We start from the raw sequence: 20,264 nt of genomic DNA on the forward strand, positions 1-20,264 counted from the left end.
GTAAGGGAAAGTTTGATGTTATTGCTGTTTCATTTGCCAGAAGACAGAATTACATTCCTGCTGTTATCTCTCTTGCAAAAGTGTTAGCCTATCAGGAGGTTACTTTAAACCTCATCAAATCAATACAAGCCCCACTGTGTGTTGTTCTTTATCCCTGTGCACATCAGCTCGACAATACCTGCAGGAGTGACTGAGCAAAGACCACCTTAACATTTCTCAAGAAAAGTCTGCCTTTGGTTCAATTAGGAAATGAGTTTCTTTAAGGTGTGGCATGTTATCATGGCAGCACACCAGGGCCTGGCGCTACCTGCTCACTACGTGCCTCGGCAGAAGGTAATGTGTTCATGCTCCTGAGATTATCAATCAGGATAATGATACATCTGATTGATGACTGCATCACTTGAGCCCAGTCAAACTTTATCATTACGGGAGAGTCTAAATAACCAAGACGACACAGGCCCATGATGACATCCAAAAAAGCTCCTCTTTGTGCTGAAAGACGTCCTTTTTTCCTAATACAATCAGTACATGCGTGTTGATTAGTTATGTTGAAGTTGCCATATTTGACAAAGTGACAGTGTCCATCCACAGTGGAATATGGTAAGGGCAGGATATAGATTGTAGGGGAAAAAAGTATGAGGTAAAGATTTATTTTCATTAAAGTGGATTTAATTCTAAGTAAGGAGTATTAAACAGGTGCTCGAGCCATAGTCCAAATGCTCTAAATGAGTCTCTCAATCTAAAAAATAAAAGAAATCCTCATCAAATGGTTAGCCCAAGAGCAACAGGAAGAGATAGTACAATACCTTTAGTTGGCAGCAGCAAGCAATAAATAGATTTTATTCCACATTTACTTTTTTAGCAGGTATATTACAGCGGCAAACTTTAATGACGCTAAAATATACAATGAATAAAGAAATCATTTCTAACGTTTTGCGCAGTGGTGGGCCGTCAGGGCCAGCAAGGCCTACTCTGCTGGCCTAGACAGAATCACAAAGTTATAGCTATTTTATAATTGAATAATTTTTCATAAATACCCCCTTTTTTTTCCCATTATCTTATTTTCTCATTGCACAGCTACTGTCTTCCTCACTTGCTCTGCTTCCAGTGCAGCTTGTTTTAAGTAGAGCTTTTATCCAATCAGATTTCACCTCTGTCTCTAGGTAAGAAGAGAGGCAGAGGCCTGCAGACGCACAAGTGAATCCCCTTGCAGTTTAAGTGAATGGGGACAATATTGTTGATTGTCATAGTGTTCAACCAATCACATCTTTAGTTTGACATGTCAGAGCCTGCTAGCTGACCTAGCCATACGTGATGGGCTAGTGTGACATGTTGGGCGGTGACATTCCCAATATCTGCTGCCTCCGTCGAGCGGACATTTTCAGCCCTCAAATGTATTCAAGAAATACAACTGGGGAGGCTCGACGGTCTTCACTGGTATCCACGAATCGAGAAGGACTTCTAACTGGAACTAAAACGCACGGATGTACTGAACAACTGTGAGATTAAACTTGTTAAAGAAAGGAGGATGGACTTTGTCTTTAAGTGAACAGCAGCTTTGGTAAGTGAACTGCTTTTGTTTTTACATCTGCAGCCGCTTTAATATGCTTGTTTATATATTATTATTTGTACAACTTGTTTTTTTGAAGATGGATTTTTGTTTGGTTTTATATGTGATAGGAACTATTGTTACGTCCAATGTTGCACTGGGGACACATTTAGTCGGTGCCAGTGTTGCCAACTTGGCGACTTTCCGAACCCTCATGGCGACTTTTTGTCAAAAGCTACTAGCGACAAATCTAGCGACTTTTCTGGTGTTTTGACTCCGACGTGAAAGCACGTACCGTTCTGCAGTTACTGTCGTGAACGAGCAGCGGGTGCTGCCATGAGCCGCCCCAAAGCACTCGCAGGCAGTTACTGTTACAGTAGCCTCACACAGCAGTCAGAGAAGAGAGGAGACGCATCTCGGCTTATTCATGTGTCTGCACTCTGCAGTTAGTGTATTTATAGGTGTTGAGCTTCATTTTTACAAGAAACAAATAATAACCGTAGCTGTGGCATCATGAGCTGTTTCAGCTGCAGGACAGCAGTGGAGGCCCAGGTATAAAACGCACGGCCCGCCACTGGTTTTGCCATAGATTGAGCCCAAATATGTGGTTGCCTGTGCATCGTGAGTGTTAAAGATTATATATATGATAAGTTCTATACTATTAGTGTGTAAATATTTGGCAACATATATTATAGCTAGTTGGTTCATGTCTTTCTGGTACTGTATGTGTATATGCAAAGAATCAAAACCACTCAGATGGGCTTTCATACAAAAGCTTTTATTTGCAAGTTGTCCAAGCACCTTCAAGGGTAAGGCCCACTGCTGCTGAATATGATTGGCACATAGGGATCTGTATACATCTGTTAGCTGCACTGTGATCAAGGACTTCAGCTTCTCTACCAACACCAGATATAAGAACCTAATGAGTGAAAAGCCAAGTCTGACCCAAAGCATAGGTTCCGCATACTGCTGTCAGATCTATACTGAGATATCCACCAATTCCATGTTAATCTGTGTGCATTGCTGTTAATATCTTCTAAATATCATGACAGAAAGGAGGAGTCTTGTCAGTTTTCCACAAGACCATATAGTGCACAATATGTGTCAAAAGATTATAGGTGATTTTCCACAGCTGTGCTGGCTGCTGGCTCTTCAGTTGTATGAGCCTTGATCCCATTGTTTGGCTATTAGTTTTCACTCCCACAGAGAGCGAGCAGAATCTTCTCATAGTCTCCTTTAGTGTCATCCTGAAGAAAAGAAAAATGTACTTTTTTTCACACTGTGCACTATTTCCCATTGCTTGTTGTTTATTAAACCATCTGTATATCAATAAAGACCTGACCAATTCTGACATCTAAACATAGACTGTAGGATGGGTTTATATTGTCATCAGAAGTTTGCTCACCAGAATATCCTTGTAGAGTGTTGTGCCATAGTTTTTCTTGTACTCATCCTTGATCCGTTTCATGTCAATTTCAGAGCGGCTCACCATGATGCGTGTCAGGATATGTTTGCGGGTACCTTTACCCTGATGGGCAGAAAACATTCAGTCAGGGAAGGCCTTGTGGCAGCTGGCATAGAATCCTGCATGCATTCATTTTGAGAGTAGTATCCTACTTATACCGTACCTTCATGGCCAAGTTCAGCTTCTCGGCAAAGAACGCAGGCCGGCTTCCAGCACACTTTACTGTGGTTATTTAAAAAAGTGGGTCAACTTTCAATCAAGTCTGTGCATAAATCACTGCATAAATGAAAGTTAGCGTTGAGGGTTGTGCCTTTACCTACTGCTGTGAGACAACTTTCAATATCTCCCTTCATCTCCAGATCGATAACTTTGGCCATGTCCACTTTGCTGTACTTTGAGTACCTTTCGAACACTGAAGGAGAGGAAGTAGTGGAAGCGCGTTAGATCTGACAGACACAAACATAAAAAAAACAGATTTTACTGAACATGATAGCCAGCTGACCTTTACGGAGATGAGGGGCACTCCTGTTGGTGAGGATCTCAATGAAGACGGAGGAGTTATTGCCCTTTCTCCCCTCCCCGGCCTCGTACAGAGCCCTGGCATCGGTGTCAACCATCTGATCACAAACTCCTTCAGTCCTGTTGGCCTGTGATGAAGAAAAGCAGAGCAACTTCACAGTGCTGAACACAACAAAGATGTGTAGGAAATGATTTTATTGGTGAAAAACTAATTTACTCTGTACACAATAGACAGTAAGGTGACCTCAACAATGGCCTCGGCGTTACACTTCATGTACTTCAGTTTGCTGTGAGACTCTGTAGCTTTCTTTTATCAAAGATCTCCTGCAAATGTAGTGCTGTGAAAGCTTGATTTATGATGGGATTGTATAGTATGAAATCAATTGTTATAGGCAGCATCTTTGTAGCATAAAATATGATCTGGGTGTTTTATTTCAGTCTCAACATTACAATAACATAATGTTCTACATTTTTTGAGCATGAAAACTAAACTAAACGTGGTAAAGGCAATAGCAATACAAGGTAAAAGTTGTTCAATAAATAGTGTTATATTCTATTGATAATGGAGACAATTAACAGGCTTTAAAATACAGAAGAAAAAGGTTAAATATGAGACTAATTGACCCGCCAGGCTGTTTAAAGCAGACAGTTTCCCATCATTTTATCAACATGTAGCTATTGACTTTATTTAAAACATAATAGATGTTTAGCATATTGAGTTTGTGCTGTGCATTTTATTAATTTATTAATTTTTTTAATTATACTACATTCATCCCGGTAAGGGGGAAATTTGTCTCTGCATTTGACCCATCCAGGGAGTGTTATGTTGCCTCAGAATTTAGTGCACCCTGGTGTTGTGAATTAGGTATCTGTAACCTATTACACACGTCTTCAAAATCCTGTACCAAGTACAGCATGAAACACACACACCACGACATTAAAAGGCAAGTGTGGACACACACGTACCTTGCAGAGTTCAAGGAGGGCAGCCCTGAAATCTCCACTAGTGTCACTCTTGATGTCAGCCTCCAGGTCCTTCTTGTAATCTTAATGACGAAATCACAATATTAACATAGAGGATATGAAATTATGTTACAATTTTCAGGTTTCATCAAGTGCTTTTTTGACATGTTTAAACCTATATTAAACAGGTTGTCACTTTTATTTTTGAACGCTAGCTTGGTGGAGAATGTTGCTTAAAAATGTGTCACCACGCACCTTCTTTGTAGGCTCCCTTTATATCCACGATCTCTCGGTTGTTTCTGGAAGCCAAAATCTCTATAAGGACCTCCTCCTCTGTGCCCAGACCCTGAGAAAGGGATGCAGGCATATATACATCGATACAGAGAAAGACTCCTTATTCTTCACTGGCCCCATTCAAACAAAACACACCTTTGACCCTCCTGTTAAGAAAACAATACATGAATAATATGTGGAAGTGGGTGGAAGCCATTAAATGCACCAAAAATAGCAGATGATGGTGAGGCCACGACATTCACCTCAAATGAGCTTCGTTTATGAATATTAGTAATTTATATCAGTGTTCCTTTTAAGTGGCTGTATGTATGCATGTGTACCTTCATTGCCATTTTCAGCAGGTAGGCATCGTACTGGGCCGGTGTTTTCAGGAGAGCCAACACCACATCCTCCAGATCTCCCTTCAGAGCATTCTTCAGTGCTGATTCCAGAGACTATAGGATAACCGATGAGCAAATACAGTGTTTGAGAGCATGTTATCGTGTGTGTGTGTGTGTGTAACATTGCATGTACTTTGGAACAACCTCTACTTTCTAGCTGTGAAAGTCTTCATTTAAATGTAATAACCTTGCCGCTGGTTTGCTGGTAAGCCTCTTTGATCTGCTGTCTCTGGTTGTTACTCCTTTTCACCAGGATTTCAATTATGGTGTTCTCATCCACACCTGCACAAAGAATGTTGTTAAGTAAAATCTCCATTTATATTATTCTGCATCTGCATGACAGCCATGCAAGTAGGTGGAGACTTTAGTTTGCACTAATAGATAAAAAAAAACTTTCTACAACAGACATTACACTGAGTAGTAATGGTGCATGATGGCCAGCAGAGGATGTTAAAGTTCTTACATTAGAGGCCAGCATATTATACTTCTAGCACATATTTACCAAAGCCGAGACATGTTGACACACACTCCAAAGCTTCCCTGTGTGCACATTAAGTTCACCTTTTGCCTTGATGGCCTTATCCAAGATTGCTGCATCTCCATTGGGGCTGAAATTGGGTGATGCAGTCACCGTTCCCTCCTTCTGTAGGAGCTGAAAGACACAACACAGATTATTGTGTTTGGTAAATACTTCTACTACCAAGTAATGTGCAGGTCGTTTACAAACATGCATTTTTCTAATTCCTTTGTTGCAAAAGTGCTCTTTAAAAGAGGTAAAACCACATATTTTTCTCCCCTTACACATTGCTGCATCTATCCTCAACATAAGACATACAAAAGATATAAAACAAGATCATTTTTGACAGGTTTTATAACCCCGTCGAATAACGACAGGAGAGTTCGAGAGCACAGACGAAATCAAGCAGGATTCACTTTAGTGAACCCGTAGTTCACTTTAAGAAGCCAGGGAAAGCAGAAGTAGAATTCTGTTTTCTTTGCAGAGTTTATAAAGGGAGGGGCAGATTCCTGGTACAATGAGTCACACTCTTACAAGAACACTCATCTTTCTCATTGCATATAATTGTTACAGTCCAGGCTCCCTTTCACTTTAATAACAGATCACAGCGTATCTTTCTGCTCTGCTCCACTCCTTTTCCTTCCCTTTTCCCACCTTTCAACTTCCCACCCACGCCTTATTTTCCCTTCGCTCTACACTCGACACTTCTCTCTCTTTTGCTTGCTCTAAACTGCCTGACAAAAATTTTCCACCACCACAGGAAGATAAAAAAAAAAAAAACAGGGCTGTTGGCCAGAGCAACTGGAACAGGACCACAGAATTACGTACTGAGTCATCGGGCATGCCCATATAGACTGTCTGCTGCATGAAGGCTTGGATGAAAGACATAGTGGGATTACTGGAGTCTGTCTGTAGGGAGAAAAGAACAGATTTAATGAAACAAAGTCCAATGATCATATTATTGATAGTATTCAAAGAAGAAAGTATTACTCTTGTATTGTTTTTAAACTTGTTCGCAGAAAGAACTCATGTTTGTTTTTCCCTCATCCAATCCTGGAGAGAACAAGCCTCTGCATATTTACTGTAGGTGTTATGTGGTTTTCCATAATGGCAAGCATATGGAGACTGCCAGTGCTGGCCACACCAACGCTAAACTGATGCATTCCATTATACATTGTATTGAGATATATCCAGTTACTTTTGATGTGGTTTAATATTGACATAGAGTAACAGCTGTGCCTCGTAAGAGAGTTAGATTAACAATTCTTGCGTCAAATGTGTAAATCATAAAATTATCGCTTCCGTTTTCCTAACCACACCCTCATAGGTCGCGTCAATATCTTGAAGGAGAGGGGATTTAAGGCATCACATATCCTACCAAACTTAAGCAAACTCAGCTGGAACAGCTGGAGAACAGATTTAAGATATTTTTTTTATCGAAGTAAAATGTCTTACCGTGTGTCCTTAGAGGGAAGAAGTGTGTCTTACTGAGCTTCCAGGGGCGTTGTAGCGGCGGACAGAGTGTATTTATACTCGTGATAAACCCCACCTAGTAACGGGTCCAGCCTACTCGCCTCCACAGCTGCCATTGGATTGAACCGCTGTCTGCCACATCAGAGCGCAACGCTGCGCGTATAGATACGTTTCTCCAGCAGATTTGAAACAGTCACTCCGTTTTCTTGTAGGCCTACGTACGTAATGGGGTTTTCCATGCAATATCCCTAATGTACACACGGGAAATTCGGTTTATTAAAATGTTTGATTTGAAATGTTTATTATTGCCGTGATAGATGATCTGTGATTTTGTTGTTACATTTGAGTCACTCAGTAACGTTACCTATGACCCATTTGCTTCTATTGATGTGTCCGATGGAAGGCCAGTAGCATAACACTTTATTTGTGTGGTGTTCAGGGCTCTATATGGACACACTGGCTCCACACGTTAAGTCTTCACTGCTGGAATGCAGGGGGTCCTGAGCGTAAGGGAAAGTTTGATGTTATTGCTGTTTCATTTGCCAGAAGACAGAATGACATTCCTGCTGTTATCTCTCTTGCAAAAGTGTTAGCCTATCAGGAGGTTCCAAGCCCCACTGTGTGTTGATCTTTATCCCTGTGCATATCAGCTCGACAATACCTGCAGGAGTGACTGAGCAAAGACCACCTTAACATTTCTCAAGAAAAGTCTGCCTTTGGTTCAATTAGAAAATGAGTTTCTTTAAGGTGTGGCATGTTATCATGGCAGCACACCAGGGCCTGGCGCTACCTGCTCACTACGTGCCTCAGCAGAAGGTAATGCGTTCATGCTCCTGAGATTACCAGCCAGGATAATGATACATCTGATTGATGACTGCATCACTTGAGCCCAGTCAAACTTTATCATTACACCACATGGGAGAGTCTATAATCAAGACTGCACAGGCCCTTGATGACATCAATAAAAGCTCCTCTGTGCTGAAAGACGTCCTTTTTTCTGTTGATATCAGTACATGTGTGTAAATTTGTTATGTTAAACTCTGTTATTCTATTGTATATATTGTGCATTTTTTAATACTTAATATTTTTGGTTACTCTGTTACTTTGCTTCTTGGTGTGTCTTGCTGCTGTAACATACAAATTTGAATAATAATTCAATAATGAATAAAGTACATATCTATCTATCTATCTATCTAAAGTTGCCATATTTGACAAAATGACACTGTGTCCATCCACAGTGGAATATGGTCAGAGCAGAGTTTAGATTGTGTGGGGGAAAAGTATGAGGTAAAGATGTATTTTCATTAAAGTGGCATCATGGGTTGATTTAACTCTGTGTAAGGCGCATTAAACAGGTGCTCAAACCGGGGTCCAAATGCTCTAAATGAGTCTCTCGATCTAAAAAATAAAAGAAATCCTCATCAGATGGCAAGCCCAAGATCAACATGGAAGAGATAGTACAATACCTTTAATCAGCAGCAACAACAATTAAATTGATTTTATTCCACCAATACAACAGTATAAATACTCCACTATACAAGTCCTGCATTCAAAATCCTACTCAAGTAAAACCACATCATCTGCCAAATGTATCGTAAGTATTAAACAATTAAAAGTACTTCTGCAGTCAAATGTTCCCTGTGACTATGATTCCATCTGACATTACTGACGCATCAATGTGTAAGCAGTGTTTTGCTTTTGCAGAAGCTCATGGTTTAACTACTTTAAACATACAATAAGTTAGCTTTAGTCCAGTGGTTTCTAAACTAGGGGTCAGGCCCCTCAAAACGGTCAACAGATGAATCTGAGGGGTTGTGAGATGATTAATGGAAGAGGAGAGAAGAAAAAATGTTTTGATGCACAAATCTGTTTTCAGTTTTTGATCAGCCAACAACATATATAATAGGCTCTATATACAGTATATATATATATATATACACACAATAAGTGTAACATTAGATAACAATACTCATATAAAGTACAAGTAATCCAAATTTGTATTTAACTTAATGTATAGTTACGTTCCATGGCAAATACATAATTTCTATAAACCCGATCATCCGATGTTCTCTTCATCACAACAAACATGCATAGAGATAACTTCCAGATTCTCCTCACTGAGTTTCACTTGGATGTACGTGACCTATTCCATTCCTTTTCACCACTGAATTATCTTAACCCTGACAAGTGAGGTGAGTGTGCGGTCTCCAGGAGAACAAACACAAACAAGAGAGACCGAATTAAGTGAGTGTGTGCATGAACTATATCTGTGTCTTTGAATGTGAGACATCATCCAGTTACAATCTGTATCTTACACATAGGGAACCTGAGGACTGTTTGGGGCATCCTTTTACCAGCACACTCTGTGGCGTTTAAGCCAGTGCATGGTGAAACTCCATCTCTGCACGTTAAATATTTAAAGACTGTTGAGAGTTCAGTTCCCCATAGAGATCAGGATCGATGCGTTCTTTGCGTTCCTGGTCAGTAGCAGCACTCAAACTGCACTGAAACCCACTGAAGGGATCTGATCTGCTCTCAGACCAGGTAAACATTTCATCATCAAACTTTTTTTATTCTTTTTGTCCAGTTGTGTCATGTTTTCTACTTTCTTGGATGTTATTGTGTTTTCTGATGAAATCATATCCATGGTTTGGATTTTTGACATCAATTTCATTTTGTAATTTAAAATTTTCAGTTTCCTGTAAATTCAAGTCAATTTATCTAGTAAAATAACTGGCATTGGGCAAATGCCAAGTGAGATGTGATATTTGTTCCTGTGTAGTACAGTAAAATTGAAACAAACTCAAACACTGGGATTTTTTATTTTTTCCTGTTGAGAAGTTTGTAGTTTATAATCACTTGGAGAGGCTGACAAAGGGATTACACTCCCTGATTGAATCTGCAGCGTCAGCTTTTCGACATCTGCAAATAGTTTGAGCGTTGAACAAGAGTTCATAATGGAGATTCAAATATTTTGGGATCTTAAATTGGATATAAATTACAACTTTTTCATCTCTCAAGGCTCTTTGTGGCTTTAAAGGTATTTTAACCCTCCTTTCTCTGCAGATTTTGGACGATCCAGTTGCATATTTTCAACTACAAAGACCATAAACAAAAACAGCCAACTCAGTTATTTACACAATGTATGTAAACTCGTCTGGAGCTGAGAATGGATCTTATTCACTGACCTTCCTGGGAAAGAAAGTAGGGAGACATCATTCTGTGGCCCCTGCAGGCAAGCAACGTGAGTGTAAAACATCAAGTAAACTCCTAAAGTTCCAATGGCTTATTCATCTGCATAATGTTAATATCTTTATCATCAGATTATATGTTAAAGAAGAAGCTGTTCTCGGTGATAAATGTGTTGCAGGCAGACGGGTGAAGCTAGACGAGGTTTAAATATTCCAGCTGCTTGGCTGCCTCCATTGTAAAGCAGCAGAGCAGTGAGTTTATCAGAACAAACACTGTTCCTGGCAGGGTCTGGCTGGAGATCTGGACATGAAGGCCAGCAGGGTCCACTAGAACCAGACTTGAAAGTACACAGTATACCAACAGACCGCCGTATGCACACTTATCTGTACTGCCAGTAGAAAAACAGTTGGTGTCCCTCTATAGCTGTTGCAGAAATGCATTGAAGAATGTTTTGTGTGTAGAACTCTACGGGTTGTATGAGAGAGATATATAAATTGGCCTCAGGTACGCATTATGTCAAGGTAAGCTCAACCATCTTCTATCCAGATGTTTTTGTTGGTTGAAAGATGTACAGTATGTTCTCCTGCTGCAGCTTATTTTTAGCATTTAATCTTAACTGGTCATCCAAATCTACATCCATCCATACTGTCAAGACTTTTTATGTGGTAGGTCATACCTGTCCCTCATTTCTCTGTCTGTTTGCATGTTCTGCATATCTAAATGTCCTCTTTACATCACGCACACCATCTGCCTGTTAATTTCTTTCTCAGACGCCTGGGAGACAACTGACAGGTCTAGCTGCCCTGAAGACCTAGAGTTGTCCTCTCGGCCTGGACGGGTCCCTGTCACAGCGCAGGTGCTGGAGGATTTACCGGGCAGCATACCAGAGCTGAAAGATGAGACGCCATGTCCAATAATTCATAACACACAGTTTGACCAGTACGAGGACAACACAGCAGGTCAGACCAGTAGACAACCCTCACCCCCCACACGCAATCACCGAGGTGTAAACAATAGTTAACTGTAACCTTTAACCGTTGCACTTTAACCCCTAAGCAAACCAAATAGATAACTCAAGTGTTTGTTTTTTTATCCCACCAACCTTCCTCTGTAATTGCTGACACAATTTCTGTTTCTCTGCTAAAAGGTGTTTCTGGGAAGAAAGTAGCAGCATGACGGCACGCCCACATTCCTGTATGAGGAAACAAAGAGGGGGGAGGGGAATGCAAGAGACAACGGTGTTTTATGGAATGTGTCAATATTTTAGATAAACCTGAATGAACATGAAAACGAAAATTAACATGAAAACGAAAAATAAACAGCGACTAACTACTTAGTTAACTAGAAAATTAATAATTATTGAAACATTTTGAGTGCAATATTGAGAAATGTAAACAGACAATAAACTGCATGCTAATCGCTCATTATCATCATAAAGATGTAAAACATGTTTTAAATATCATAAATAAAATGTAAATGGTTTAACTGAGATTTAAGTGTTTTATTTTCCCCAAAACTGCATCCACGTAAGTGAAATAAATGATAAATGCATTATAAACAAATAAACAGAACAGATTGCACAGATTCACAAACACAGAGCTGGAGGGGGGATTTATGAGCTCCAGCGTTTGACATTCATCTGTTCACCATTATGATTATGTAATTGAATATTTGAAGTTCTCTTCAGTTACATGTGCAATTTTAAAATACTGTTATGTCACTCAGCACATTTCCTACATTGCAACATATTTAAGCAACAGAATAATATGTGATAAGACTTGCTGTTACCTTCCTCTCCCAAGTTGTTTCCAACTGTCCCCCGACATTTGCTCCGTTGTTAAAGCTGTCTTTCGTCACAAAACTCTGTGGATGACGAGATGGGATGCGTTCAGACGCTGGATCGGTGGAAACCACAGAAAACACCCTGGACAAGAGGTCAACCGAGGTGCTGTGAAATGATGAAGACATGTGGAGGAGGAGTGGGAGTGTATCTGTGTGTACTTGTACATATGTCTTTGTGAGGAGCAATTTAAGTTTGAGACCTTCAGAGTGAGAACATTTTTTACAAAGTGTGAACATTTTGGCCGGTCCTCACTTCTTCAAAGGCCTGTTTGAGGGTTCAGACTTTTTTATTGTTCAGGTTAGAATTAGGATGGGTTAGGGTAGGGGTTGAGGTTAGACATTTAGTTGTGATGGTGAAGGTTAGGGTCAGGGGCTAGGGAATGCATTATATCTATGAGTATCCTCACAAAGTATTTGTGTGTGAAGGGGAGGGTGGGGTGCTAGAGGAGAGGAATGATGATGATGATTGGGTTAGGAGGGGAGGTGAGAAAGATACTGCAGTTACATAGAAACTGTGGAGCTCAGAGAAGTAAAGCTTGCTATTTTTGACTATCACAGTAACTTTATAATAAGGGTACAAATCATATACTTAAGTAATGCTTAACTAATGCACGACTGGTGATGTTTCAGTGCAGGATTTATCATGGATTCCTGTTGCTCATGATTAACAAATGATAAAGTCGCTGAGCCTTTAAGCGATTAGTACACATTTTAGAGATCATCAAGAAATGTTCATTCAGTTACTTCAAAAAATAATTCATATGTGACCAAAACAGCTGAATGCTACTAACATAATAGTTCATTTCATACCATAGATCCCTCTGAAAGCAGAACAGAACCTACCTACTTCTCAGACATATGAAACTATTTTCTTTTCACTCAAACAGACATGTTGCTGCATAACCCGATGATATTCATGTCACATTGACAACCTAGGGGGTGGAACATGAGTTGATGCAGTTGTAATTATCATAATTATTTGTTGTTGAAAGAAGTGGACTTAAGCATGGTAGATAGTGATGCACTAAAACCTAAATCATCTAGCAGGTGCAAACTGACAAATTACAGGAAGATGTGCTGGAAAAAAAGCTTCATGAGAATATGTGCTGTTCTGCTTTCAGAGAGGCAGCACTAATGCATGGGTCTGAAATGGACTTTTATGTAACTGGAAAACAGCTCATTTACAACGAATCATTCAACCATCAGTTAATGTATAAATAACTGTGAATTAACATTCCTCAGTTAATCTTGTCACATAAAGTCATCGTGACTCCATCGTTGGTGAGCAGCAGGAATCCGTGATAAAACCTGCATTAGATCATCACGAGTCATGCATTAGTTAAGCATTACTTACATATATGATTTGTATCCTTATTACAAAAAGGTACAAAGTGATGGTGGCTATCATTTTGCACGTATGCTCTGAACTGAATGGGGGATTTACAGCATGTTATTCTTGCAGGCTCATTAGAATCTCAGCTGTCAGCTAGCAGTGATGCAGATCAGCCTGCAGATGCCGAGAGGTCACAAGATGTCAAAATCTACATCCCCTACGAGTCAGCTGAGCTCTGCATCACTCAGGTAAAAGAACCAGCACAGAACAAGCACTATAAGCACTATATTTATACCATGAACAAAACAGATGACTCCCAACTCTTATGAAACAGGGATTTTAGTCAGACATGTGACTTAGAGCTGTGTCCAGTTGTTCAGTGAGAGGACATGCAGACACACAATGAAGTCACTGTCAGACACTGTGTTGTGTTCTTTCGTCACACTCACATGGCTGCCTTGATGCTGCTGGTGTGTGCTGAAGGCATTCGATTAGTTTACACAACGCAACCAGGATGCTATTTCGTGTGTGTGTGTGTGTGTGTGTACTACAAACCTCACGACAGATAGCCGAGGACATGGAGGCACTGAAGAGAAGACACCTGGAAAAGTTGCAGGAGCTGGAGGAGATTTTTCAGGCCACAGCACGAGAGAACCAGGTGAGGAGGGGTACGTGTGAGAAAAAGAGGCCCCAACACACTGCAACGGTGACACAAATGTTATTGTGTGATCAGCAGTGGACCGTGCAGAGGATCAGATCAAACCACCAGAGCAAGATGAACACTCTGAGGAGAATCCTGGACCTCTATCAGGAGAAGGTGGAGAAGAAGAATGCTGACTGGGAGAGGAGCGTTGCGGTCAGTGATGGTCAGCCCATCTCTCCCTCAGTACCTTTTACCGAAGTGTCTCTATTATATCAAACCCAATCAACTCCCTTTCCCATTTTCTTCCTTATTATCTGGCTCATTCCCCTGTAACTCTCGTTTAACACACTTTGTTCTCACTAGTCATGTTATAGGCCATATAGTTAAAACATTAAACAGCTTCATGTATTTATTTATGTATTCTTCTCCTTGCCTGGTCCTTTTTCCCCGCAGGCTTTGACTGCACAGAACGAGCAGCAGCAGGAGGAGCAGAGAGTTGAGAGAAGGAGGAGTAAAGAGGAGGCCCTGCAGTGGGACAGAGAAAAGGTTGCATAGGAATCTGGCAGGCTTCGTAAAGTCTTATGTGTTCCTCTGACCTGGAGGACATCCTTGTGGCCATATTTGAGTATAACAGGCAACGGTTTTTTTTCAATGTCATTACATAACTATTGGACCAACGTTGTTCCGGTCTTTCTTTTAGAGCAAAATGCTGGAACTGTTCTCCAACAGGCTGGATGTCCTGCACAGCCACCAGGCCTCCAGTGAGTCTGAATGCACCAATTAATATGTATGTCTCCAAAATCACTGAACTTTGCATACAACACCTTTCCTAACACCCTGTGACACTGATCAGCGCTGCAGGAGCTGCAAATGGCCCGACAGGAAGTAGGGAAAGTTCAAGAAATGTTGACGGCATCATCACAGGTGCAGCAGGAAGTCGTTGAGGAAGGGGAAAGCTCGGAGAACAAAGGACTTCCAGATCAACAACAGACTTTGGTGGGTTGGAATCAGTTACAATGGCAGTCTGCTGATCATATTTGAAGGGCATGATTTAAGATTATAATCGTATCAGCAAAGCATCCAACAAAACAAAACTTCTGAGACCCCTTCAGAGGAACAATATAAAGAAAATGGTCTCATTACAAAGACAGGCAAATTGTCTGATATTATCCCATTAACGAGTTTTAGGGGTGGGTGTATCAAATGTCTGCATGACAAAATGTTTTTTTGTGATGTGGGTGTACTGACCCTTTAAGGTGGTTCTATCTGCAGGCCTGCAATGAGTCAGATCGGCCACTGGAGGGGGCTAAAGCCCGTCTGGAGGAGCTGAAAGAGAGTCTGTACCAGAGGGAGAGAGAGATCACTGAGCTGCTGGAGGCAGAGAAGAGCCCCATTCCTCCCATCCCTCAGCCGCCCTGCAGCGTTCTGCTTCCCACCGTCATACACAAGGTGCTGTTCAATATGTAGCCTATAAACCAACTGCTAACTACCTATGTATCAAATTTCTTTAAAACATGGCATTCCCTGTTTGGCGAGCTGCAGGAGATACTTCATTCTGTCACCTTGATTTTATGACTTTGTTGTATTCATACCACTTCGTTTTCTTGTCTAGGCTCATGCTATCTGCAGCGCAGTGGATGAGACCAGAGCTCTTTTGGACCTGATGATTGAGGAGAATCGGGTCGCTCTGGTCGAAGCCAGAGACAAACTAGATCATCTGCAGATGACCGAAGAAGACAGTAATGACAGAGGGACCACTGACCAAGATGGGTTAGGGATCATTAAAACAGTTTGACGATGTAAACAAAAAAATGATTGGTTAGAATAGTCACAGGCAGTGTCTAGGTTAAATTGAGCCAATTTTCATATTGTCTTCCTTTTATTGTCTGAAATATAATATTAATTTAGATGTTTTTCTTCCACCTCTCAGGTTAGATGAATATGAGTCAAGTGTGTCTTTACTACAAGAAACAGTGAGGGGGTACGAGGTCTCTCAGTTGGCTTTGGACTGCATTAAAACCGGAGAAAGTCCTGTAACAAATGGTAAATGAATACCTTCAATAAATATGTTGACTGCAGCCAATTGTAAATTAATGATTACATTGGAATCATAATCATTCAAGAGTCTTTTTTCTCATTAACTGTAATACTTGAATCTTCAAAAGCCGGTTACTTTCATGTACATCAGTCTTGCTGTCCAACATATGATTCGGTGTCTGCACTACAGCGGCTCACAGGTGCATCTCTTATGTCAGTGGTTTTAATGTCTGTTTTGCTCAGACTGCGACGCTGTCTCAGAACTGGAGGACGTCTTGAGTCGAGGGACAATAGGAACCACAGAGGGAGTGAAGAGTGTTGGTCAGCAACTTCTCTTGCTGCAGGATCAGGTTGGTCTTTAAATCACACAGGTTGAAATCTCAGGTCAGGTAGGGTCAGGCCTCAAAGATGGTAACCTCCCACCTGTCCTCTATATTACACAAGGAGCAGAGGAGGTGGGCCTTCCCTGTCTATTTACGTGCCACTACAAAACACCAGTGGTGAATTTGATATACCATAACAACTTAAGATGTGACATAAGTTACGTGGGCTGTTGAAGCATTATACATATTAAGTCTGCAGCTGTAATGGTTTGAGTGCATTCAGATGTCATACACTGGATTCATTATTGTCTGTGAATTAACAACTTGATTACATTGTAGCAAATACATTGACTTTTCTTTAGTTTTGTATATCACACAAAGTTTACATACATTCTCCAGTATCAGAGCTGTGTGTTGTCATGCTCTTCTTTAAAGCTAAAGCAAGTTAAAGACGAGAAAAGGAAAATGATTGAGAACTACACTTCAGAAAGGACAATGAGGAAGAGGTACTACAACATGGTGGAAGATATGAAAGGTACACGTTAGATATTCATGTGTGAAATTTGTTTCAGTTTAACCCTCACTTTTTGACGTAATTTAATTTTCATGTCTTATTTTGTTTTTAGGTAAAATCAGAGTGTTTTGTCGGATTCGACCGGTGAACCGAACAGAGGTGGGTGGAACCACCGTTGTGGAGAAAATAGACGATTACTCTGTCACCGTGGAATCACCTCGCGGGCCGAGGGAGTTTCAGTTTGACATGGTGTTCGGTGCTGAAGCCTCTCAGGAAGACCTGTTTCATGACACCAACAGGTGAGGGGGATTATGCTTCCTAATCACGGACCAATACACTATATCCACAAATGTACCATAACACATATAATGGGCCCCAAATGTGCATATTTTGCTTCACAAGACATTCAAAAAGGTATAGTTTTCCAATACTATATAGTTTTGTGCAAATCCACCCTGACGTAAACATTTATTTAAATCACATTGATAAAAAGACAAAGGGAGCCATCTTAAAGTACAGATGTTTAGATGTTTAAATGTTTAAATGCTGCTGCAGTTTAAGATGGGTTTTCCCCCACAGGCTGATCCAGTCAGCTATCGATGGTTACAACGTCTGTATCTTTGCATATGGCCAGACGGGTTCAGGGAAGACCTTCACCATGGTGGGGGACAAGGAACAGAAGAACCCCGGGATTATGCCAAGATCTTTTAATGCCATATTTGATAAAATACAGGAGAGCAGCAGCAAATTCGATTTCAAGGTAACAGTTACCGAAGTATTTGATCTTATCTGGGAGATGGGAAAAATCTTAAAATGAATTGCATCGATTCCCTCAACTTTCTTCCTCCCTGGCCCTGTACTCCTCCTTCCTCCACTTCTTCATCCTTTACCTCAGGTTTCGGCCTATATGCTGGAGCTGTACAGTGACAGGCTGCAGGACCTCTTTGTGAGCCCAGCTGGTGAGGCCCAGGCACAGCCCCAGTCCCATGGCCAGGCCAGGCGGGTGGAGATCAAGAGGAACAGAAAAGGGGTTGTGTTTGCCCAAGGAGCAGAGACAAAAGAGGCCTCCAGTGCCCAGGAGCTCTACGCTCTGTTCCAGCAGGCCTGCGCCAACAGACACATCTCTGCCACCAGTGAGTTCTCTATACCGTGCCATGCTGCCTACTTCAAACAGGGCCCTGCTAAATGGTTTGGATTAATCGTGTTAGTTACAGTCAGTGTGACGGGGCGGCAGCTAGGTACATCATTACTGGACTGGGCGGTGAGTGGCCGAGCAGCCAAACTGTGAATCAGCGTCCTGTAGGAAGAGGAGACCCTTTGTTTTATAGATGCACTCAGGTCACCAGAGTCATTACAGGATGCACCGACTGTTTTAGTCATAGGGAGCACTAAGAACAATTACTAATACAGTCTTTACACACTTAAGATTCTTTCAGGCACTACGCGTGCATGCACTTTGCCGCCCCTCCATCTGCCACGTACATAACGTACCAGCAAGAACACACAAACGCCAATATTCAATTCACAAAACACAAATAGCAACACTAGTGTGCTCACAGTGTCAACAATATGCTGATCCATATAAATAACGTAGCCAACAGGTCTGCAGAATAACTCAAATAAACTGATTCCAATTATTTACAGTAGAGTCATGACAGCATCATGTATAGCTTTTCTACAAATAATCCAATTTCAGCTCCTCAAACGAAATACTTTTCTTATCTCTAGCGTGATTGACACATCCGTCAGCTACTCGTCGTGCTTACAGAACTGGTAACCTAGTAACCTAGTTACTGCTACTGGTTACTCCGCGATTTTTCTTGTCCCAATAATAAGAAAATAATTGCTATTTGCAGCCACAGTGTAACCCATTATTCAGAGCCTTTTATGTTGTGTATGTTTCCCAAGAGATGAATTTGGAGAGTTCCCGCTCCCATCTCATTGTTTGCATCATGGTGGAGAGCAGGAGTCTGACCAATGGGAGTGTGAGCACCGGCAAGCTTAGCCTCGTGGACCTGGCAGGCAGTGAGAGAGCAGCCAAGACTGGTGCCAAGGACCACCAGCTAAAGGTTTGCTCATATGTTGCTTTGATTGCAGCATCCAGGGATTGTAAGGATAATCAATCAGAATCAGATGTTCCTCGTGGCCTCTTTAAATTCTCCTATGCAGGAGGCTAACTCCATTAACAAGTCTCTGAGTGCCCTGGGTGATGTGATCTCAGCTTTGTCTGCTGAGCTGCCCCATGTGCCATACAGGAATAGCAAGCTGACACAGGTAATGAAATAAGAGCAGTATATTTTGGATTTTGACTGAAATCGAACGTAGTTGACCTCAGACACAAATCATAAAAACTGTATTAATGACCAAAGAGCTGCTTATGTGTGGTCATGGACTGTAATGTGGACATGCAGCTCAGCCAAATGTGACCTGTGCTTTTCATCCATCTCAGGTGATGCAGGACTCCCTGGGTGGAAATGCCAAAACCCTCATGATCGTGAATATCTCTCCTTCAGAATGCAACCTTGATGAGACGCTTACATCTCTAATGTAAGAGACAAATAGAGATTTATCTTTTTCAATACCTTAATGCTAACTAACTCCTAAATAAACCCTGAACTCCCTGAACCTTCCAGTTATGCAACAAGAGTGAAGGCCATAACCAACAATGCCCAGAGAAATGTGGAAAACAAAGAGATTGCCCAGCTGAAAGAGGTGCGTGTCACTGTGATGTGTTGCAAAACATGAATATATATGTAGAATAAAACACAAATAATTGAATGGCCAGATTGAAACAGTCACGCTGAATATATTTCTGTTTTGTTTTTCCATTTCTGTTTCTGACAGGTGATCATGAAGCTGAGGTCAGGACAGACAGTGGAAGAGGAGGACATTTGAAGTCTCTTGTGTACAATAGTGGATTAAAGTGTTTCGCTGGGATTTTTTTGGACCATTTCTTTCGTGGTCTGTGTGTCATTTAAATGTTTAATGTAGTCACATTGAGGGATGGGTGATATAAAATAGGTTTGGTTAACTTGTGACCTCAGTGATGACTGAATGAACCCTTAGGTGCTTTTTCTATGGATATAATCCGGATGTTCGATAAGAATAGGAAAGATGGTGATGGGTCAATGAATCCCCTTCACACATTCAATGAGATACCACTCATTTAATATTGATAGGTTAGAATATCCTCATCAGAGCCACAGACTTTAGGACTGCT

General features: G+C 41.1%; 2 protein-coding genes across 2 annotated transcripts; one reads left to right on the forward strand and one right to left on the reverse strand.

The window, feature by feature from the left end:
- Nucleotides 1-2,308: 2,308 nt before the first annotated feature.
- LOC142964394 (annexin A1-like) lies at nt 2,309-7,234 on the reverse strand. The gene is made up of 12 exons (XM_076104696.1): nt 7,143-7,234; nt 6,516-6,596; nt 5,732-5,822; nt 5,358-5,452; nt 5,111-5,224; nt 4,752-4,842; nt 4,500-4,579; nt 3,517-3,661; nt 3,331-3,426; nt 3,178-3,236; nt 2,955-3,077; nt 2,309-2,796 (listed from the first exon to the last, which is right to left on the reverse strand). Exons 2-12 carry the CDS (start codon nt 6,573-6,575, stop codon nt 2,737-2,739), a joined length of 1,014 nt encoding a protein of 337 aa, XP_075960811.1. The 5' UTR covers nt 6,576-6,596; nt 7,143-7,234; the 3' UTR covers nt 2,309-2,736.
- Nucleotides 7,235-10,301: 3,067 nt separating this feature from the next.
- On the forward strand, nt 10,302-19,939 carry kifl (kinesin family-like). Its single transcript, XM_076104983.1, has 20 exons — nt 10,302-10,404; nt 11,123-11,311; nt 13,657-13,775; nt 14,093-14,185; nt 14,261-14,383; nt 14,624-14,716; nt 14,871-14,931; nt 15,024-15,166; nt 15,443-15,619; nt 15,783-15,909; nt 16,451-16,557; nt 16,966-17,065; nt 17,157-17,343; nt 17,624-17,804; nt 17,940-18,177; nt 18,953-19,113; nt 19,214-19,318; nt 19,494-19,591; nt 19,678-19,756; nt 19,889-19,939. The coding sequence occupies exons 1-20, from the start codon at nt 10,302-10,304 to the stop codon at nt 19,937-19,939; spliced, it is 2,535 nt and encodes an 844-aa protein (XP_075961098.1).
- The last annotated feature ends 325 nt before the right edge of the window (nt 19,940-20,264 follow it).

Source organism: Anarhichas minor, unplaced genomic scaffold (genome assembly GCF_050575085.1).
Source record: "Anarhichas minor isolate MPS153535 unplaced genomic scaffold, ASM5057508v1 ptg000030l, whole genome shotgun sequence".
Classification (NCBI taxonomy): Eukaryota; Metazoa; Chordata; class Actinopteri; order Perciformes; family Anarhichadidae; genus Anarhichas; species Anarhichas minor.